At 34.0% G+C, this 24,423-nt stretch overlaps 1 protein-coding gene across 1 annotated transcript; it reads right to left on the minus strand.

The window, feature by feature from the left end:
- Window positions 1-11,947: 11,947 nt before the first annotated feature.
- Window positions 11,948-18,478, minus strand: LOC131069523 (protein TIFY 6B). The gene is made up of 7 exons (XM_058005000.2): window positions 17,505-18,478; window positions 16,412-16,608; window positions 14,709-15,058; window positions 14,496-14,592; window positions 12,874-13,234; window positions 12,727-12,784; window positions 11,948-12,509 (listed from the first exon to the last, which is right to left on the minus strand). The coding sequence occupies exons 1-7, from the start codon at window positions 17,992-17,994 to the stop codon at window positions 12,353-12,355; spliced, it is 1,710 nt and encodes a 569-aa protein (XP_057860983.2). The 5' UTR covers window positions 17,995-18,478; the 3' UTR covers window positions 11,948-12,352.
- Between the last annotated feature and the right edge of the window lie 5,945 nt (window positions 18,479-24,423).

Raw genomic sequence — 24,423 nt, forward strand, 5'->3', positions numbered from 1 at the left:
CAAGAGCTCAACAAAGAATGGAATGTGGTTGCAAGTAAGATCGTAGTGTAGTCAAGTCATTAAGATGATTCATTAGGGTTTGATAATGAAGGAAGCATCTCCTTATATAGAAGACACTATATGAAATGGAGGGATAAGATTGAGAGGTGTAAAAGGAGGTCGGCTATGATTAGAGGGTAGGTAAAAGAAATAATAAAATAATGAAAGGGGTAGGTAGTGTATGAATTAAGAGATGAATGACATGTGTCATAGGTAGAAAAGGTTAATGATTTAATTAAATAAATAAAGATTTATTTAATTAATAGAAGAAGTGGGATAATTAAATAAATAAAATATTTATTTAATTTAGGAAAAGGATAATTTAAATAAATAAAAGTATTTATTTAAATGAGAAATAAGGCTAGAAGAGGATAAATGAATTAATTAAATAAATAAAGATTTATTTAATTAATAGAAGAATTAAGCTTAGATAATTAAATAAATAAAATATTTATTTAATTAGACATGACAATTTTGGGTGTCTACACCTTGTATACCTCATAACATCCTTATGAAGACTAGGCCAATAGTACCCAGTATTTAGGATCTTCATTGTTGTCCTTTTAGCAACAAAATGACCACCACATGGCTCATCATGGAAGGCATGGATAATATCATAGGTTTCATCCTCCCTGATGCATATTCTCATCATATCATCAATCCCTATGTAAAATAAGCATCTTGAGATCCATGTAAATGGAAAATTCTTTTCTATCAACATCCTTTTTTCCTTTGGTGAGAAATGTGAGGAAGCTTTTCCTAATACCAAATTATTGGCAATGTCTACATGTCATGGTGTGTTGATGCTACCAGCAAATAGATGCTCATTTGGAAATGAGTCATCAATAGCAACTTCTTATGGATTATTTGTTAACCTAGACAAAAAGTCAGCTACAACATTTGATTTTCCTACCTTGTCTACAATTATATTAATACCAAATTCTTGCATCAAGACTAACCATCTAGCGAGCCTTCTTGAGACAACAAGTTTGTTCATCAAATATTTGATTGTAGCATGATTAGTATGAACAAATTCCTGATAGCATGTGATATAATGTCTGAATTTTTTTAAGGCATATATGACGGCTAACATTTCATTTTCTATAATAGTGTAGTTTAATTCTGCTCCCTAGAGATTTTTGTTGATGTAGTAAACTGTGATTTCTCTAGCTCCTTCTTTTTTACCTAAGATTTCTCCTACTGCATAATTTGAAGCATCTATATGGATATGGAATAGGAAAGTCCATTCAAAAAAACATTTAGATCATAAAATGCTTTATCACAAGCTAGTGTCTAGTGAAAGTGCATCTTTGAGCAACAATCCATATAATGGTCTTTCTATTGTTCTTAAGTTTTTGTTAAATCTTCTATAATAACCAGCATGGCCAAGAAAAATTTTGACATCTTTTTGTTTGGTAGGAGTTGGCAGATTTTCAATTACTTCTATTTTGGTAGGATCCACTTGAATACCTATAGCAGATATGAAGTGTCCTAATACTACTCCTTGCTACATCATGATGAAACATTTTTCATTGTTTAAAGAGAGATTATGATCTTTGCATCTCTGTAAAACCTTACTTAGATTTTTTAATGATTCTTGAAATGAATCTCTATAAGTGGTAAAGTCATCCATGTAGATTTCCATGCAATTATGAGAGATATCTAAGAAAATACTAATTACTGCTCTTTGAAAAGTTATTGGGGCATTGCATAGACCAAATGGCAAAACAAAATATGTATAAGTCCACTATGGGAAAGTGGATGTGGTTTTCTCTTGATCCTCTAGAGATATTTTAATTTGATTGTACCCACTAAAACCATCAAGAAATGAAAAGTATTTCTTGTGTGCCAGAGAATCTAAAACCTGGTCAATGAAAGGTAAGGGGAAGTGGTCCTTAGCTGCTGAATTTAGTTCCCTATAGTCCACAGGAACTCGCCAATTCCCTCCTTTTTTAGGAACAATGACCAAGGGAGATACCCATTCACTATTTGAAATATGATAAATAAAACTTGTATCGAACAATTTTTGTAATTCTTCTTTAACTATCCCTCTTACTACAAGATTAACCCTTCTTTGTGGTTGTTTGATTGGTCTGCTATCCTCCTTGATATAGATCCTATGTGTGTATATTTTTAGATCCATATCGTTCATATCAGTGTAGCTCCAAGCAAACCAATCTTTATGTGATTGCAACAATGCAACAAAGGATTGTTGTTGATGTAATGCAAGCTTGTTGTTGATATTCAAATGTTTTCTTGGTGAAACTTCCATCTGCTTTATTAATTCAATCATAGATGCTTCATTAATACTTGGTATTTTGACCTCATGAGGCAACAATGTATGCAAAAGATGTGATGTTGTAGGATATGTAGATATAGCATATTTAGGCACCAATGTTTGCGAACGACAAGAAGGACATTCTAAATAATTGTTTGTTATGTCTTCTATCTCATAGTTATTTTGCAAGACTTGAGACAAAACTTGATCATAATATTGGATTTTCATAAAGGGTCTTGTGTCAATCATCATTAATGTTGCCAAGGAATTCACCTCTTCTTCCTGTTCTTCACCTAAATCTAGCAAAAGATGTGATGTTGCAGGATATGTAGATATAGCAGATTTAGGCACCAGTGTTTGCAAACGACAAGAAGAACATTCTAAGTAATTGTTTGTTATGTCTTCTATCTCATAGTTATTTTGCAAGACTTGAGACAAAACTTGATCATAACCTTGGATTTGCATAAAGGGTCTTGTGTCAATCATCATTAATGTTGCCAAGGAATTCACCTCTTCTTCATGCTCTTCACCTAAATCTAGCCTAATAGGCTTACCAGTCTCTTCATGTGGCTGAGCTGGAAGATGAAGTATGAGTTTCTTGGTACTATCCCCATTGGAAGTATTCATATTCATATCCTCTGATCTACAACTTATGTAGGAACCATCTATGGCTAACCATGGCCTTCCCAAAATTATTGGATTTCTACCAAAAGTGTCTTTAGGGGATAAAATCATGAAGTCAACAAGGTATTCCCAGGAGTCCAAAGTAACAACAATGTCTTCCATAACGCCATCCAGTTTTACAGTAGAATTGTCAGCTAATTAGAGGACGGTAGGGGTAGGTCTCATATTGGTAAGAGCAAGGTGTTGCATTATATCCTTATTCATCACAGTGATAGCAACTCCTAGGTCAATAAGTGCATTTTGTACAACTTTACCATTAATAGCCACTACAACTATTGGACAACCAAGGTTAGAATATTTAGGCTGAACTACTTTGCCTAACATTATATCTGCTAACTACTCCATCACATGGACTATTGTTGGATCTTTCTTTTTTCCTACCCTGCTTCTTGAGACATGCATCTCTTATTGCTTTACTATAAATAGGTACATCTTTGATAGCATAGAATAAAGGTATTTTGACACATACATGTTTTAGTAGATCCAAGAAGTCAAAATTTGGTTCTAGCTTGGGCTTTGTATTCACCAACCTCTAAGGAAATGGTGGCAATGGCTCTTTTTCTTGGGTTGGCTCATAATTCCTTGTTAATTTCCCTTGAGGAAGGGGATCATGTGAAGACAAACTAATATTTGTGTTCTCTTCTTCTATAGGAAGTTCAGTTATAATAGGAGGAGTAGGTTTTGGCAAGGTTGTTCCTAAATGCAAGTGTATATCACTTATGTTCACAGCATATGCAGGATATGTGATAGAGTCTATGTAATAGCCTATTGTTGTGGTATGTTATTAGGATTGGGTTTAGGTTGAGCTATTAATTGAGTAGGTTTGGGTGCATTGGTGCTTGCATTTATATGAGGCATAATAGCTGGTTGATTAGGCGAAGCTTGTGGCTAAGGGTAACTAGTTGCCTGATTGGACCATTATTGTTCCCCTCTCCATTGAGGTGGTTGCTAACAGTTTCCTAGTGTGGATTTCTACTGAGGAGGATTGGGATTTTGATAATTAGGCCAAGGATTTTGTTGGTAATTTAATGATTAAGTTCCAAAATTACCAAAATTTTGAGGATATGGGGACTGCCATTGATTATTAGGTGCATGGGAACTTGAATAAGGACCATTGAAAGATAAAGGATATGGGGGCATACCTTGTTGGATCCTATGGCCTCCTTTGTGTGAGGTAGAAAAATTGTCCCTCATCATCTTCAATTGGTCTAAATTCTAGTTGAACTTGTTTGGTTTCTAGACTAGCTATCATCTTACATCTATAGTCCCTCTTCTTAAATTGTCTGCAATGGGGGTAGTACTCAGCCAACATTACCTCTACCTCATCATACTTTTGCTTGGCTCAAAGTGTGTCTAATTATGTTGTCATGTTGTTGATTATGTCTTGTTTAAAATCCTTCAGCAAATGTGTTATCTTCATTCTTGAAACTCTTGAAGCTGTAATGTTTATTCCATGTGTGTAACCTCTAGTCTTCTTATGAGCAGCTCTGGAATAATTTTGACAAAGCTTTTTTATATCACCCCAATCATCTTGGGTGATGTAACCCCCCCCCCCCAAACCCCCATAAGGTCCAATTCATCCATGCATTTATCATTAATTCCTTTCAAAAATATCAACTTCTATGAGTCTTCACTCAATGCATTATGCTTAGATTTATGGAAGTTGATCAAAACCTTTTTAGCATAATCTTCTATACTTTCATCTTCCTTCTATGACATCCTAAAAATTTCATCCCCACGCATATCGCTTCCTCTACAATAATCCTTGTATTTCTCAAGGAATTTCTCCTTCATCACATCCCAACTTTTCATGCTATCAGCACCTAGACTCATGAACCACCTAAGAGCATATTCTTTCAATGTGGTAGGAAATAGTTTGAGCTTGTGAGCATAAATAGTGTAGTCATATCTCCTACATAGGATATCAAATTCAAACAAAAAGGCGTCCAAGTCCTCTATCACCAAACCATAAACTTTGGGAAGAGTTGAAGCAGGAATATTCTTGAGATTAGGAAGCTGATTCTGGTCGGGAATAGGAAACTGAAAAGTAGGTTGAGCATTATTAGCTTGGGTAGCCATATTTTCTTGATAGACAACAATGGGTCGAGGACCTTTAAGGGGTTGCTCAACTAGTGGCTCTAGAGGGGGTGGTTCAACCGGTCCCAAATCTTGAAAAAGGTCAGCAAAAGGATTTATTTCATATGTATCAAAATGATCAAATTTGTGGTCAGCCAGTTGATCTTCAAGATTAGGTTCATTTGGAAGGAATCTCCCATAAGCATCCCTTCTCCTTCTCCTATGCATGCAAATTTTAACTCAATTTCCACTATGCCTATTGGTAATTAATATAATGGTTTTAATTTCTTCCTGTCTAACCCCATAGCTTATGAAAACAAAAATTTCTATCTCTAGAGAAATGTAATAAAAATTATTCTCTCTCTATAAACTCTTAGCTTGACACCATCCCCGACAACGGTGCCAAAATTGTTGGACTCAAGCAATGAATAGATAATTGGCTATAACACCTCAATTCAAAGATATAATATCTTTATTGAGTAGCCATAAGATTTCATCACTAAGTTCATTTATCATATCAAACCCAGGGACCTATAGCTTGAAATGGGACAACACTATTTGTGCACTAAGAACTTTTAGGAATTATGTTCTCCTATCTTTAACCAACTAAAGTACTGAAATAAACATTGCAATGAAAACACTTCTAACTTACAATGGTTGCATTGTATTCGAACTAAAACTAGTTCTAAAATAATAATCCTTCTAACTAGCAAGAACGACTATGTTGTTCTCTTCGGCTGCAGGAACAATCACATATCTACAGTCCGATGGATGCAGGAATAGTCGATTATCAAATCTACCAGAAACATAATGAAACTAACTAGGGAATAAATATGTGAGAAGCAAATACACAAAATCCTCACCAAGTGGGCCCCCTTGGATGAGTCTTCTCAGCTATATATTGTAATCTCAAGTACTACACACACATAATCACATCACTACTCATGCATACAACAAAGATATTTTAACTATATCTTTATTCAAATACTTTTTAAGAATAAATAGAAGATTGCATGCTTTCTCTAACTAGTCCTTTTAAGAAAGACTAACAAGCTGGAACAAATTAGGACTTTGTTTCTACATTATTGCATTTACATCTTATTCCTATATTTGCTCTTCCAGCAAACATGGAAAATTAATGAAAAGGTAATTGCCTTATAACTGATCCGAGGAGTCTCTAGATGGTGACGACAATTGGTTGGCCACATAAAACAAGTTTGACTCCTTGCTTTGATGTCCATGACCCCTTCAAAATTCTTCCACATCCTAGTATCAACATTTACTCCATCTCAACAACTTAGAGTTGCATCCACTGAGGTTAACATACAAAGATCCTAACAAATTCATAATTACTTAAATACAACATTTAACACTTTTTATAGATAAAACATATTCATATTGCATTCATATATCATCCATGACAACATTATAAAAGACTAGGGACGTATCAAGGTCTTCCAACATTATGAGTTTAGAAATGGTTAAGCACAAAGTTCATGTCTCAAAATGTTAGATAAGGCCCCAAAACAATTGGAAATACTTGAAATAAAAGACCATAAAATAGGCTCATCATTAGCCACATGAGATATGGGAATTTCTTGTTTAATATAATGTTGTCTTTTGTATATCTGACCTAGTATTTCTTTTATGATAATTTTTGCATGTATGTTGTAATGTTATTTATGTTTAGTGTCTATCCTTACATATACATTATTTTAACGGTTAGTACATATAATTTATTGGAATATTTGATTCCATATATAGTTGATGGCATAACTCTTGTATATGTATGGTGACTACATTACTTCGATGTGATGCATTGCACGATTAGGTACATGCACCTGAAATAATGAATAAATAAAGAAATATGTAAAAAGTTGTATCCTTTTTGTGTATCCTTATATTAATGCAATGTTATGCTTATTATAATTTTAATTTACCATGCCTCTTACACTTAGTTTCATCATCCTAGCTAAAAGTGAAGGTAAAATGTAATAATAGTGTAGTGTAATAAATTGTATCCCTTTACAATTTCATACTCTATTTGGGTCCCTACTTTGTTTGCTTTCTCCTAGATCATTTAAAACTATTTGAACCCTATCCTACTCTATAATTTTATTTGTTAAACATTCAACTTAATTATCGTCATGAAGCAGTCATTGGTGAGGAGGGACCTCAAACAGATCAATCCAGACCGGTCAGCAAGAGTAAACACAACAGAAACACAAAGATATGATGGAAGCAATGCATAATAGATTGTTTTATTTCATGAAAATTGATTACATCCAACTGGTAACAACTGGGTTATAGCATACCGTCTCACAGGCCTGGTAGAACATACAAAATAGGTCACAACCAGGACCTTGAATCTTAAGGTCTATCTTCTACGCACAGTCTCGATACCTAATTCTTTGATTTATCACATTATAATACGCAATTATAATTTATATATCAATCCAAAGGATCCAGCCGGCCCAAAAGGGATCAAAACCTGGAGAACAAGACCTAACGTGTAAAATAACAAGGTCGGCCTCTGCCAAGAGATTCCTCCAAAAAATCCAAAGGATGAAATGTAGATCGCGGGAGAAGGTCGGCCACACGCCAAGGAACATCGGAATCAACCCCCAAGGATCTGCAAGCTTTGGAAGGGGTTCCGGTAGATTACCAAAATAGGTCTAGGCAACCGGTAACAAGAACTGTCAACCGATAACATGAAACTGTCAAGGAAACCAATAGCGATATCTTGTCGGAAAATTATCCAAATGTGATGTGGTCTAGAAACAAGAAAGATGATCAAGTCTTCAAGTAGAATCCAACTCCACTGGATCCGGTGAGCCAAAATTGGGACACACTGAAAGAAATGCTGAAACTGCAAACAAAAAGAAAATGTTTTTAGCTGATGCAAGATTGCTATGAACTAGGGATGCTCCTGCATCACGTCATAAGCTAATTTCAAGGGTAGGTCATATGTTATGGATCCTGATACTCTCCCACCTTGTTTGTCAATCTATTTTTTAATGGATTAGGGTGCCTAGTGCTCTAGTCCCTATAAAAGGGACCCAAATTCTATTGCAAGGTGTGTGCCCTTGGTCTCCTTGTATTGTGCAGTGCAACGCTCAGGTTTGTGACATGGCTTAACTGCCTCTTGTGGATTCTATAAGTCTAGTGGTTGTATCGGGCATTAATAGGTCGATCTTTTGGTGCAATGACAACTGCACTTGTAACAAGTGGTATCAGATTTTGGTCACAGGTTCAAACCCCTCACTTGCGCTTGGGGGGATTGTTGCAAGGTGTGCACCCTTGGTCTCCTTGTGTTGTGTTGTGCAACGCTCGAGTTTATGACATGGCTTAACTGCCTCTCGTGAATTCTATAAGTCTAGTGGTTGTATCAGGCATTATCAGGTCGATCTTTTGGTGCAATGATAACCGCACTTGTAACAAATTCAAACATGTGCAATTGTCGGCCTTCACCATTTGTGATCTAGTCCCAATCTTTTCATTTAAATATTGGTTATCAACCTAAATTTAAAAGTACCTTGTGAACCCTGTATAAAGAATAATATTCTATCATTCATAAGGTCTAGGACACACAAGCTACAAACTAAGGAGAGCATTACTATGCATCAAGCACTTCAGATATGAGTATTTAGCATATTGAGTAGCAAGATACAACCACCTACATTCAAGGATGATTTCATGTTGTGTGATAATGATAAATTGCATTAACACTTGAAGGACTCATCTAAAGAGTAGATTGCATCACTATCATTTCCATTCCTAAGGTATAATCATTTCAATCCAACATTTCCATTATTAAGCACTCTTTATCATCAATCGTATCTATTGTGGAGGTGGGAACACCATGAGGTTTGACTTAGGAAAGCCCCTATACAACACAACATATCTCCCACATATTTCATGTGTGTAGATTCATATTCAACCTCATAGAGTGCTACAAGTATGCAAAGAAGACGTCAACATATATTCCTAGATTTCAAATAGGCAAAAACTCCTAGACTATGCACCCTCCAACTATTTTTGACACTTTTTGGCTGAATTTCAAAGATATCCCTATAAGACCTCTTGATCATGAATTTGAAACTTTCTATTGGTATAGGCACCCTCAGATTGAAGCACCTAGCAACCGTGTCCAGCTTTTTCAAGCTCAACTTGTTGTCACAAGTTCCTTTTTGTATCGTCTTTCCAAATCTGAGCTACTGTGTTGATTTCCTCTTCTGTATTTCATTATTATTCTTAAAATCATCATTTTTCCTATCATTTAACTTAGTTCATTCACACACACTTCACAATCTCAAATCCTTTCCAACAAAGGAATAAAATTCAAGTGCTTAGCTCTCCTTTTAGGACTTTAGGTAAGCCTATTTGTGTTCCAATGCTATGCTATGGGGATTTGAGATCTTAGTTTGCATCCATAGGCTTACGAGCTCATTTCCAAACATGTCAAATAGAAATTGCATACCCACAACTTCCACATTACATTTTTTCCTTTATTTTGGTTTTTATTCTCCTAGTATATTTTAGGTTATTTTCCACCCATTTGCAGCCTTCCAAAGATCATACATTAATGTTTTAATATTTCTACCCTTCCTGGACCACCTCTAGAAAGTAGAATTTTATATCGTGAATGGACATCCATTCCCCTAAGATCCCTGAACCCAAATTTTCCCAACTATTGTTTCCATAATGCTAACTACATTTTTTGGTCCCAAACCCTAAATTTTAGTTTAAGTTAGTATTTCAGCCCATGTTTTCCTACTTTTCATTCGTTCTAGAAAATAAGGCAATTAGACATCCTCCTAAGAACTTAGTTTCTCTCTCTAAAGGTAAATTGTGGGTACATTATCAAGGCAAGAATGCAACACAACTAACATTGGAGATCTAAAGCTATGGAATCCCTTTTTGAGTTATTGAATTGTTTTGACCTTCTGTATCTCTATTATCACATCTTGTTCCTTTCATCCCTTTTATCACAAGCCATGGAAACCCTTGCCAAGCCCTCAAATGTGAATTCTTGAAACCCTTGACTGAAGCTATAGTATTTCACCATTGTGCTTGTCCTTTGTGACCATCATTTTTCATTTCCTTTTATCCTCTATCATAATCATACACTACCTTATCCTATATTTGACCCCAAGGTTTATTGTTTATACCTCATTACATACATCACATTTACCTTCGCCTAGGTTCTTACACACTCTTTCCATTTTCTATAGCAATTTTATGGATTAAAAGTTAATATACTCTTCGAGGATTGATTGAGGCAAACTTTTATACAAAACAACCCCCATTTTTTGTATCGCTTTAGCTTAAATCTAATATATTACACATTCTAAAGTGAATGGAAGCTTACCATAGACTAGAACAAAGTTTTGGATTAAAGTCAAAGCTTCTCCTAAAATTTTAGGAATATCAAACACTGGGACATTTACCCCCCTAGGACATCCATGTCCCTCCAACACTACAATTGCACCCCTATTTCATAACTCCACACTAGTTTTTTTTAAAACTTGTCACGTGACCTTCGTATTTCATCTATAGGCACTCACAATGAATTCCAACTCGTTTCTACATTCATATTTGAATGTTTCTAAATGCACACATTTCATTTTCTGCTCCCTTTCCTTTTCTATAGACATTTTTAATATTACAATGCATTCTCCATTTCCTAGCTCTTGTGTTTGATTGATATAGGTCAAATTTAAACTTATTTATTTTGGATATGGAGTTATTTTTAATTTACACATTTAATTAAACACTTAAAAATAAAAATGTAATTCTTTATATTCCTTACAATTATAATAATAAACATTTATTTTTATAAATTTTAATTGACTCAATATGAAAGAAAATGCCCTTTCATGATCCATGATGCTTAACATTTTGTACTCCTAGCCATGCTTAGATGATAGGGTAGCCTAGAGCATATGAAACTACCCTATGCACTATCTAAACTTAGAATAATGTATATACTATATTCCATAAGGTTGTGAACCTATGCCACCTCCACTCAAATACAAGCTCTTCATTATTAGGTCCACTACTAGCATTGTATGTTACTTATAAAGCTTTGTCCACACCTATCTTAATAAAATTTGGCTTTCAAAATATGTTATCATATATATTGATATTTTCTATATTACATTCTGAATATCAAGTACATTAGGGAGAGGACCTAGTAGTTGAACACCCTAATTAGTGCCTTTCAAAATCTTACATAGTGATTTCAAATTACTCTCATTTTTTTTACAATAAATTGCTTGGCAATGCCCCTACTAATAACTAAGTTTTAAGGACCACATCCTACACATACAATGACACATCAACACGCTTTTTGTTGACGAGTCCAAAAAGACCCTAAAAAATGGTAGACTAATAGTGGTGCATTGAGTCATGTTTAATTGGTTGTGGATATGGCATCATATGATTTGGTTTTTCAAACCTAAAGAATACATTTCCTTCAAATACTCATTATCGAACTATTTAAACATGCTCAATTATTAGATCTTCTTCCCTAATAATTTGTTTTTTTCCCTCTCCTATAGCAATCATGCAATCAGTGAACTGCTACTTCCGATAATCAACTAGGTATGAATGTCATGCTGTTCTACGAAATGGAAAATTCTCATGGATTGCTAATATAACAGTTGAAACTTGGATTGTATCCATGTAGAAAGGCTACAAATCTTCAAGTTAAGCTGAAAGAAATAACACTAAATAAAAGATGAAGGTCTGCATCAAACAAATGGGAAACAAGAGACATTATCTGGAAGCCCTGGCTATCTCTGTGAAGATGTAGGAAGATAAAAGCATATACAAAAAATTGTTGTAATTTCACTGAAGCAGATGGCATTATCTATAACTATTATAAATAATATTATTTCTAAGCTGCTTCAATGAGAGCAGCAAAAGAATGAGTCCTTCGTTCCTTACAATAATTCCTATCCAATGACAAGAAGGGAGGTGAAAACTGACTATTTATTTTATTACATGCAACCAACAAAGAAATTATAGAGGACTGCTAACATCCGGTCGGGAACTAAACTCTTCTCTACTAATGAATTTACCAGTACATTCATAAGGGTTAGTGGGTGATCTTTAAAGGAAGCTCCATGGTGAGAAATAATAGTAAAATTACAGTAGTGATGCATAGAAATTGAACTAATAGCTTTTTAATAAGTCAGAGTTTTCTTTGTTCAGCCTTAACCTCAGTTCTTTGCAACCACAATTGCTCTGCAAATTGTGTCTTGTGCCTTGTCACTTGATCAGAAGGTTTTTGACATCCAGTGCATCACTTTTCAATTCATGTTGTGTTGGGAATCTATCAAAATATGGGGTAGAACTGAAAAACTTTTCTGTCATGGAGGATGACTGGTCAGGTGACTCCACTGCATTAGCCTTGTTTGAAAGAACCCTGAAAGAAAAGAACAAAAAGTGGGGTGGTGTTTTAGGGAAATTTTAACAAAAACTGGATCTAGTATTTGAAAAATAGCAAAAGATTCAACCAAACGGCAAGAACAATCCCAACAAGTTTTACCCTTATTGGGTATCAAGTGCAGAAAGAAAAATGTCCTGATTAAAAATACACTTGTAATTACAGAGGTTGGAAATATACAGAAATCAATAAGTACCTTCCTTTGCGGCTCTCAAGAAATCTGGCTAAGGATGCTTTTCGTGCTTGTGGTAGTGCTGGCATGAAACAAATAACAAATAAGACGGCATTCATGGAATGATGGATAAAACAACAATTACCAATCAATGTTTTGTAAAATCCTTACCCCTTTTTATGACAGTTGGGGTTACCCCTGAGGCAAGTTGTTTTGCAGGTTCTTGTTGACTACTAGCAGCCCCAATACGGTTGTTTATTTGGAAATCCTCATCCCCTGAAAATGATCCAGTTGGCTGGCTAGGCTGAGAAGATAGCTGGGTTTTTTGGGTATGATGTTGTGGAACAGACATACTGCAATTTTCTGAAGAAGTCTGTGAACTCATTGCATTTGGCAGGCTTGGATATCTAGTTGGTGTGGCTGGTCTACTATGACCATCTATTGCTAATGGTGTGAACCTTTGAGGGTAGGAATCTGTCCCTGTTGCAGACACTGAATCTGTCCTTCCTGCCAAGAGCATGATTTTTTGTGCCTGTAATGAAAACCAAAAATTTAGAATGGGAGTAGAATTTTAAACAAAAAATCATTTATAGTAGCATATAATGCAAGAAATAAGAACCTATTTGAACTCTGAGAGGCATGCAAGATCATCTGAAGCAGGCATAGATGGGTTAAATGACTCTCATCTTAAATGCACACTCATCCAAAGAGCATGTTCTAAAGTACCCCAAGTGATCTAGTTCATGTTAAGGAATTCCATTGCATTGTGACAGTAGGGTGGCAGTTTTTGCCGGTAACATGTACATCTTGTTTCCTCTTAGAACCAGAAGTCTTCCAGTTCAGTACAGGATCCTAAATGCTTATTACAAGGTCCCACTTATCAGAAACAGGAACCTAAATGAATGGTGCTTGGTTGCAATGTTCACAATTAGTAAGCTTTGGGGATGGACTTTAAAGATTTTAATACAATTTAAACAACTTACATTAGCTATGCTGCAGATTTTTTAAAATTTTATATTTATGATAATTCTTTATATCAAAGATCTCTGTTACAGCTAGAATTCTTAGGGGCTTTTGTTATTCATTGATTTCTGGGTTTCAATTTTTCTGCTGGCTATTTGCAATCGTACTTTTCAAGTACATTGACGGTTTTCCATTACAACATTTTTTTAAATATTAATTATTGCAGCTTAAGCATTTGTTCCCATCGGTTTGCCTTTTAGGTGCTATAGGTCAGGCTGCCTATCCGGATGAGTATTTGGCTTCCAAGTTGGCTGCCTGGTAAACTCAAGAATAGAACGGTCAAAACTAGGACTGATTACCATACATATGTATACAGAAAAGGGAAAAACCATAAATGGAATCATTTTTCTTTCTCTTTTCTTCAATATTCACATATATCCCAATTCACCTGCCCAGTTGAAATTGAGCTAAATATGAGTATTGCAACGGTGGTATATGAAGATTTACAGCACAAGGATTTCCATTAGAAGCTTCAATTAGACAGATCACTTTGCTTTAACACATACAACCTAAAATGGAGTCTGGACACAATGCCAGAGAAAATTCCTTCAGAGCATATTTGTAAGTATGTTCAATTTGTGCTTCAGCAGTGAGCGAACCTTGAAGTAGAGTCTAGACTATAGTTATCACTAGTAAGCGTTTGCACCCACAAATCACTCGATCAAAGCTGATTTTTCATTCACTGCTAATACTCAAATTTGAAAATGTTTCGCCTACTTCAGACTATCCTTATACCTAGATAGCTTCCATAGGTCTCAAACAGGGCATACCTTCTCTGGAGGAACATTATCATACACATTTACATCGCCAGCGTAGAATATGGTAAGCTGGGCGTTACCTAATTTACCAGGAGCGTTAGATGCAGCCCTGCAAGTAGAAAGAAAATATGTTGGCCTATAAAACAAAGATAGAAATGACAGAAGCTCCGGCATATCAAATATAAAGTTCCACTCAACGAGAAGTCGTGAGTATATTATGTTTACCCAATTCGTGTAGTGCCAACTGAAGAGGGAGAAGTACCACACCAGACAGAGGCCTGTTTTGTTGAAGGAATGCTTGAAAAGTGTTGCCCACATGAAATAGCTACTGACTGCTCCTTGAAAGGAGAGACTAAAAACTCATTGGCATCTGGAGACAAAAGCCGAGGTTTTTCTGTGACAAAAGCTTGAGCTTGTTCCATAGAGTGATCGAAATAACTCCGCTCATTAACTGTTCGAGCCAAAAATGTTGCAGGATGTGCTCCAAAATGTTGATCTGGATTACCATTTGCTACAGGAAAAAGTTTCCTGGACTCATCAGAATCATTTGATTTGGGACTGAAATTGAAGGATTGCTGTTACAAAAAATGAAAACCAATCAATCAAAATATCTTCATTCAGGAAATCAAATCATATTTTACTAGAACAGGAGAATTTATGCTGTCATAGAGGTTAATACAGCTTCATATAGTAGTGAAATGAGTTCCATGTACCGAAAAAACTAAACTAAGTACAAATTCAGCAGAGTGGTGTTTTTAGTCGAACAAAACTATTAGCTCAAGTGAGCATTGAAAATTAGATTGTGGGTTGGAGTAGTAAAGCACGATACTGAACAGCCCTTTGCAGATGAAGGGAAGGAGGCATCACACAACTGGCTTGGTCTAGGTTCATCAAAGAGACGAAAGCATTACATCCAATCAAGATTCATCAGAGTGTGCATCATATAAGGATATCCGTTAGTAGTTTGAAAATATTTTGATGGTGTAAACGAGTTCTTTGAGGAGACAAGGCTTCACAAATTTGTAAGCTTCTTGGTCAAGATTCATAATAGAAAAGCAGAAATAGAAAGAAATCTGATAATGTTGTGCCTTCTAGACTAGGTCTCGTAGAGTTCATTAAAATTCCTTCATTTCATTTCAATCAAAGATTTTCCAACACAAGTAAAGACAAATTTTAGCAAGGACATTGGCATCTCTAAATGATTCTTCAATGACCGTGCTAAGGGAGTAAACAATACAAAAGTCTTTCAAGAATGGAATTGTGCTCTATGTTTAATCATCACGAGAAGACCTTATTAAGAAGCCATTAGAAATCTCATTAAGAAAATGAATAATGGGTTTTTACAAGTATTGAGAGGTAGAGAGAGCAAGGTGGTAAAGACAACTCATGCCAAATGATGTGAGCATAGACGAAACTAAATGGATTTGATGGAAGGAAATCAATACAATGATCTAAAGGTGAAATGAATTTAGTCAACTTGGAGATCACATTTGCATTGGCAAGGATAAAAGTTGCCACAACTTAAGGACTGAAATTTGGGTCTTCTGAATCAATGATCTGGAAGGCCCATGCTGATACAACCTTACAGAGACAAACAGGGCACAAAGTCTACAGAGATGCCAAGGCATGCAGATGGGTTTGTTTATTTAACAGTAGATACACATAAGTCATGCCAACAATACATGTGTACATCTACTATAGATAAAAGAACAGAGTACAGTGATGAGGAATTTAGATCAACTGACTGGAGTGTGGATCCTTTTACAAGAACAAAACATATGAATTAGAATAACCAGGAATACGCCCTTATTGTCAACACAAAGGAATTTTCAAGACAAACTGTTACATAAGCCACAACACCAATTCTAGATATCTCATAATTGATGAGCATCAGTAAAGATTCAACTGATTAGGTAGGGGAGAACTACCTGAGAAGAAATTGCACTTCTCTTGTTTGATTTGAAAGCATCTGCAGGTGGAACGGACTTTGCACTAGAGGTTACCAACCAGTCAAATTTCCTCTTGGCAGATCTTTCTTCCTGTTCATTTTTCAAATCCACGAGTTGTTGCAATGCAGCAGCCTTGGTCCAATTTAACCACTCGATGGTCATGTTTGGTGCAGGTACTGCAACCTCAACAGTTTATTCAGATCAATATTTGTATCATAAACGTTTTGAAAGAAGTTGATCTATGTTGTGTGAAGATCTACAACTGACAATTTATAATTGAAAAATAAAAACTTCCTTTCAAACGCTTACAATTGCATTCTAATCTCCTTGTCACTTTAAAGGGTACCATTACTTCTAGTTTCATTTCATGTTAGTTCCTCTACATAACTCTTCAATTATGATCTATGCTGCAAATTTCAGAGTTCTCATAGATAAACAAGCTCCTGTGCCTGTAATCTTAGCACTGAAATACATATAGAAACAAACTAGCATGATTGGTAGGTCTTTTGTTATCATTAAAGTAAAATATAATAGTATTCTATTATATTCAATGCTAATACCTTATAATTATTACAAATTTTACTATCAATACTCTGTCTTCCAATTGTTTTCTTACTCTCTAAATCCCATTGTCCTGATGGCATTATTACACCTGTCATGGGGCCGGATGTTTCTGATACTATTGCATGATGATCCTATTTTGGAGTGTTATCCATTCTGTAGATTTATAACAGAGCTCCTTTTTTTTTTAAGATTTGAATTCAGTACCATCTAAATAATTAGATCAACTGGACTCTTCTGGTCTATTCTAAGCTAGCTGAATTTGTACAATATCATTGACCTGGACAGTTGTGGACACTTAACATACTTAATTTCTTTCTTTTTGAATGTTTTCTTCAACATAGATAATTGAGAGCCAGAACCTGAAATTGTGGATAAAAGTTAAACTAAAAAATGGGTGTTAATGTTTGGAGATTTTTATGAATCTTGAAACTAGATTTCTGGGAAAGTAAAAGAAGAATTGAAATGTATTAAATTATCCACTGTTGCCAAAAGTATTTACATAACTTACCTTTGTCTTTAGGAGTTTTTTGCAGTTGAATGTCCAATTCTGCAAGGTTGTCAGGCTGCTTGCCTGTCATTACCACAGTGACAGCTTTTGTCTTGCCATTAAGGGGAAGATTCTCACTTCTATATTGAATATTTTCCTTGGGAAGATTATGAAACCTTAGCAAGGACGTCTTCTTCTCAGGGTTATATGCAGAAAAGCAACGCTTACCAGCAGATCCAGTGACATTTCCAACCTTGACAACAGTCCTCCTTAATGAACCACTCGAGCCCAAATTCAGAGATACTTGATCACCATCTTCAACGTTACAAATCTTAGTCTTGCCAGATAAGGAAAGCTGCAGCCCACTTCCAGGGCTGGCCTTGTAAGCTTCCTGAAAAAGACTAAGACCCAGACTTCTATCACTTTCATCATCTGGGCGTTGTCTATTCCAGTTCTTCTCCATCTCATTGGTACTGCTACTGCCACCTAATCCCATGAAGTCCATCTCCATTCTGGTCCCAAAAATCAATCAGCTCTGCAAAACCAAAAGGCTCTGCAAAAAGGCCTTCTAAACTAGTTCTGAAATCCTGAACGGGGTATTGTTCAGGAAGCAAAAAGGATACAAACTTTCCTATTGCTAAAAGAGGGATTCAGCGTGAGGGTGCTGCAGGGAAGCAGAGAAGAGAACACAAACCCAACTGGCCTGCAACTCACCAAATCTCCTCATTAGGCTCCATTCCATGACGCAGGAAATCCTCATCCTGGTTCCCTGTTCAATGGAATCTAGCAGATAGTTTCAATTGGCTTACACTCCAATTTAGTTGCAGTAAGTACAGACTGATACTCGTGAAACTAATTCAAAAAACAATATTTTTTTTCAAAACTCAAAAAAATACAAACAGTTTTTGCCCAAACTGTGCACAAATTTGATGAAATCTTTAAAAACTCAGATGAAAAAAGCAATCAAATGTGACAGTAACAAAGAATGTCTGGCCAAGGGCTCTGGTATCCATGTCTTTATTTTTGTGGTTCCTAAGGGTGACCGGCCATATCCGGTGATTCTGGGGCAAGGAGACCGGTGCAGTCAATAAACTGCACGTGCAAGCAATTAAATCCAGCAAATTTATTATAAAATCCAAGAACGTGCATAATTACGTAGCAAAGTAGCGCAAATTTTCACAAGTGTAAGTTACAGATTCACTCCAGAGAGCTTGGAGTGCTTGTAGACCGTCCGTACAATATTTTGAGAGGAAATTTGCGCCGATTTAGGCAATGATAAGGAAATGATTGAAGAGTAATATGTTGTGTCAGAAGTGTACTTGACGTTAAGATTTTACCGTGTTGACGTGGAACACGTTTTATGCGTTTCCTCATTTGGGGTTTATAATTTTTCATACTCTCCACCTTTATCTTAGATGGTTTTAGTATTTCAATTTTTTAATTCATTTAAATATATTTAAACTTTATATGATTGATCTAAATTTAAGGTTTTTTTATTTGATTTAGGTTAAGGTTACAACTTTTGTCTTCCTTTTATTTTGAATTTCACAATTTTTTATTTTTTTTTCCCAAAAATATGATTTTATTTATTATTCTATGCTATTATTTTATTTTGGTGGTTAAGTTCTTTTGTACTTTAAAACAAGTAATGCATTATGTCTAATTCTAGCTCATATGATATGTAATATATTAGTTGATTTAAAGTAATGTTAGAATAATGAATTTGCTAATACTAGTACTAGTAACATAATGAAATTTTATGAAATCACTTAATAGACTAGAGATAAAATTGTTGAATTATTTTCAAAGTTTTACTTCTAAATGATATTTAAAAGTTAAAATGAAACAACCTAATTCAACAAAAGTTAGAACTATATCATACTAGAATTAAAATTATAAATAGGATGCAATTTAACCATTACATTTGGACATTATATTTAACTTTAAATTGATGAAAGAAATTAGAATTTACACAAACATAGTATTTATTGAGTGATCTAGGGAGAAAATACATATAAAATAGATCAAATACATAACTATTCATTATCGCTTATTAAATGTTATTTTTTCAAATATTTCACGATTCCTCATGATTCCTCAATGTGATGTCTTTAAAACTAATAGATGTAAAATTTATTTATTCTAGAATTTAAAAAGGAAAACATCTAACACAATCTAATCCAGAAACAATTACAATAGTCGCTATGGATTGTGGAAACCTGATATCATTAATTTTTTATTCTCTTCTTAATCAATTTTTATCACAGTCTCTCATGTTTTCTCTATCTCGCTTTTCAATAATCTTAATTACTTGTACAAACTAAAATTAGCTCCAATATAATAAAAACATAATTGCATTACATAATGTTAGCCCACAACCCTTTAAATACAAAAAAAATGTCATTTTGAAATGTGACAAAAAACATAATGGAAAAGTGATATGAAAATAATTGTTAATATAGTCAACATCAATAGAGCTAAAAAGATTATATCAATGACGTAATTAATTATGAGCTCATCTAATAGCTTACACAAGACTGATAAGATTGTTCATAACTATAATTTAATAGAATGATAAATAAAGTAATTTTGATATGCTCAAACAAATTGGAAAAAAAATTACACTAGAAAATTCAATCAAACTACTTTAATTATGCTCTCTCATTGGTTCGTTTGATGCTAACTAATAAAACCTAATTAATAAAACCTAATGCATGCATCAGTGTTCCTACTTCCACCAAGAATTAATAAAGTATTTTTTTGATTTAGTTGCCTTAATTATGCAAATGACACATAATATTTCCTCCCATTTTTGTTTTGGTTTCTTCCATCTTCTTGTTCTATATTGAAGATGATGTAAGTTAATCTTTAATTTGTCTATAAGAATCTTTATTATCAATTATAATCACAATCATCCCAACTGCAACTCTATCTGATATAATTTCAATCGTATTATATCAACCATGAAGCTTTTGATATCAAGGAAGCTAATGATCTTCCCTCTATCTATATTTGATCTTGAAAAAACTAAATTAATATCATTGATTTCTTAGATATAAATGCTGGTAGAAAACTATTACAATGGATAGAACCATATAGTGGTTTTGTCATGAGATTGGAACATGAGATACCTCATCCTAAGCACCAGAAGTTCCAATACATCTTTATTATGAATTCAAACTCTTATTTCCAATTTCAATCTTTAAAATTTTAAAGCTAAATAAATTCTCTATAAATATTTTATTTTATTTACCAATACCAACTTTTTATCAATAAAGTGTAGGATTAAGAACCCACACCTAGTATTTTAAAAAATGAATTTAAACCCAAAAAGTAAGCTTTATACACAAGAACCAAGGAGCTAACAAACAAAACCTCATATAAGAATTGTGAAAATTTGAGATACCACGAAAGCCAAAAACTTGCAATTTGTTTAAATCTTCTCTTATGAGGGGAATGGAATGAGATAATTTGGTAGAAAGTCTCCTCTTACTCCTACTGAAAAGGGCATGCATGGTCAATTGAGTGCCATCATCAACAAATCTCTTCCTTTTGTTTTACTTTTTCTAGCTCAATTTTCCTATCATTTTTTTTTACTACAGAGACCACAATTTGGTTTGGATATTTTTCTTATATGTCTAAAGTCTTCCCTATGAGGAATTTTAAAGGGGACATGTTGTATAAAATATGAATATTTTGAGAAAACCTTAGGCATCTCAAGTCGTGTCATAAACTTTATTACTACCTAATAAGGATAAAAAAATCTTGCATATTGGTTGTACCAAATGAAGTCATTGTCTAAAGAACTAAAATTCTTCACCAAATTTTTTAGGCTAATCAAATGTTATCCAAGAGGTGCACCCTATGATTTCTGTTTTATCAAATTACACCAAAAACATCTTAAAGATAGGCCTTCAAAATTCAACAACTGGATTTATAAGGTGTCCATTAAGGAGTAGATTCTAGCCAAGTGAGTTATATGGGCTTGGAAATATAATTTTATCTTGTTATGAATCATATTTAATGAATAGTAATTTGTCTAATATGTTTAAGAAGGAGGGACAATTGAGAAAATTCCTATGGGGCTGGTCTAAAGACCCATAATCAATCAGTATCCCATAAACTAGGTTCATGTTTCCTTTAGCACCATCCTTTACCTACTTCTGTCAATTCACCTTTTCACACTCATATTCCCATTTTTCTTGCCTCTACTACTACCTTCACTTATTTTTCTACCTTTGATTCAACCTTCACATATTGTCACAAAAAAGTATTTTATATATTTTTATTTCCCTATCTATACCAAAAAGATTGATTGATAACACAACAAGTTTTAGGCTAGCCCAAGCCAAGTGAGGCCACTTGAATAAAGGTCGTCATCCTTATCATGACTGCACAACATTAATGTGAATAGTCCAAACATGTGATCTCAGTAGCCCAATAGGGGCATGAAGCCCACAACCACATTGGCCTGGTGAGGGCTTAGAGTACCAAGTCATTGGCACGAATGCCAACAACATCAACACAAAGGTTCAAACCCACGAGCATAATGGATCAACAAGGACACAATGCATGCAATCACAATGGCCCAATGGGGGTTTGAACCAAGGTGACTCCAACAACAATTTCATTATTCAACCATCACACTATGGCATGAATGACCTATCTATATTAATTTTATTAAAAGTAAATGTAATTTATTTAATAATTTAACCCTAGAAATTTTATTGTGAGATGTGATTTGTAAAGTATATGTAAATATTTGAATCTATATCAACTAGTGTTTTCATGCATGTTTAGGTAAAAATTACACTTTCAAACTAATTTTCATCCTCACTCATAAAGATGTTCTTAATATCATCTAATTTGATAGTCAAAGATTAATTTTGACCAATGAATATTAAGCAAATATTTATCATTTTTTTTTGTGAATGACATGTTTAAATATTAAATTAAATAATATTTAAATAAAATTCTTCATATTTAAAATTTACCAATTATTGAATAACCAAACCATATATTTAAAGAGTTTCTTTAAATATTTAGAAAATTATCTTAACACAAAACTTTATGCTCCCCCATTTCATATGTTGCATCCCTCTTTTTCATGAGCAATTTTATTGTGCTTTATTGCAATGTGAAATGTGATTTTTATTATGAATTTAAATGTGAATAGTGGTTTCTAGATTTCATTGAAAAGAATGTTATTGGTTTAGTAATTATGTGAACAAATGCTTTGCTACAATGAAACCTGAATGGTAATAAGTTTATGGCTAACTACATTCATGTGTTAAAGAGGATGAAAGAAACCATATCATCCTTTGAGAAGGGAGGGAGAGTATCATCAGGGAGAGGGCACAAACATGTGAAAAGATTGAAATTTTCATTGACACCATGATACAATATTACCTAGGAGAAATAAAAATAACCACCAAGAATTGCTTCTCACTCTACGAAGACCGCAACTTATAATATTTAATGTAAGGTGTACAACAAAGCTCCCTTCTAACAAAAACATTACCAATATCATCATCCAAGGTGTAAAACACATCCATCCAACACAAATTTAATAAGACACATTCATTATATCTTATTCATCACAAATATAGTCTCAAATTATAGGTACTATCTATCTCTATGTAATTCTTGAACCAATTTAAATTCTCTCTAAATTATAGGTATGTCTTTATTTCAATTTTATCTTTCCTTTATTTTAGTTCCAAATCCATATGTTCATCTAGACCCCAACTCATATATCTAGGTTAATATGGTTATTTCTTATTCTTTAATGTATTATCCTAAGTGATATTTTGACATGTGGTTACATTTTATTACATCTAATCCTTTGATCCTTGATGGAATAGTGTCATTTTTCATATAAATGGTGTTGTACGTTTTATGTTCAGGCATTATTCTATTGCATGTGTTTTTATTTTCATGGAGTTATTTGATTTTTTTCCTTGCCTTGCCTTTTATATGCATCCACTTCACTTATTTATGAGCTTCACCTTGACTAAAATTCTCTTATGTCCAGTTTTAATGATTTTCATGATCATAATGATGATCCTTTTATGATTAGTGGTGATGCTTTTTCTTTGAGAACCTCCCCCTATTATGTCCTAATGATGATATATATGATCTATTTACTTAATTAATATGCATTACTCATGTTTCTAAGGCCCACACTATTTGTGAACCTATGTTATCTAATTTATTTCTTAAACTTGAATTATATAGATAAATTTATGGTTTTTAGTTTTATATGTAATTTTGTTCTCACACTTAGTGATGATGACTATGTGTCATCCTTGTCTCTTGATGGTTTATCAATATTCACATATGTCATATTTACATTTAGATTAAATTTTATCGATTATGTTTTCTTTCCCCACTTCCTTAGGTCCTATAAAGAACCAATTGAAGGGGGACATATATTGTCATTGAAATTATTATGTTGAGATTTCAAGTAGTGACATATGCTGCACAAAGGATCACCACCATGATTAAATGGGTTATCATATCACGACACACCAATAGCACATGTGCCTTGCCATTGTACAATCATTGAGCTAAGCATAATACCATTAATTTATAAATAGGATGAATTCCCTAACTTTATTCATATTTTATTTCCATATTTCCTAGATAGTTAATAATCCCTTAATTGTACCTAATTTTCACTTACAAAATATAAGCTACACACTGCAAATTTTTTCCCTATTTTATAAGTTCTCATGGAGAGCATATACCAAAAAGATGAATGTACATGATGACATCATACATGGTGTCATTGCTTTATATAAACCTCCTTTGATACCCTTTTATCTCTAAAATAATTATTTACTTTACAACATGTTTATGAGTGCTACATGGTTTGAGATATATAGTCACTCTAGGATTTAGTACACCTCAATGTGGAGACAACATGTAATAGTGAAAA

Source organism: Cryptomeria japonica, chromosome 3, assembly GCF_030272615.1.
Source record: "Cryptomeria japonica chromosome 3, Sugi_1.0, whole genome shotgun sequence".
Classification (NCBI taxonomy): domain Eukaryota; kingdom Viridiplantae; phylum Streptophyta; class Pinopsida; order Cupressales; family Cupressaceae; genus Cryptomeria; species Cryptomeria japonica.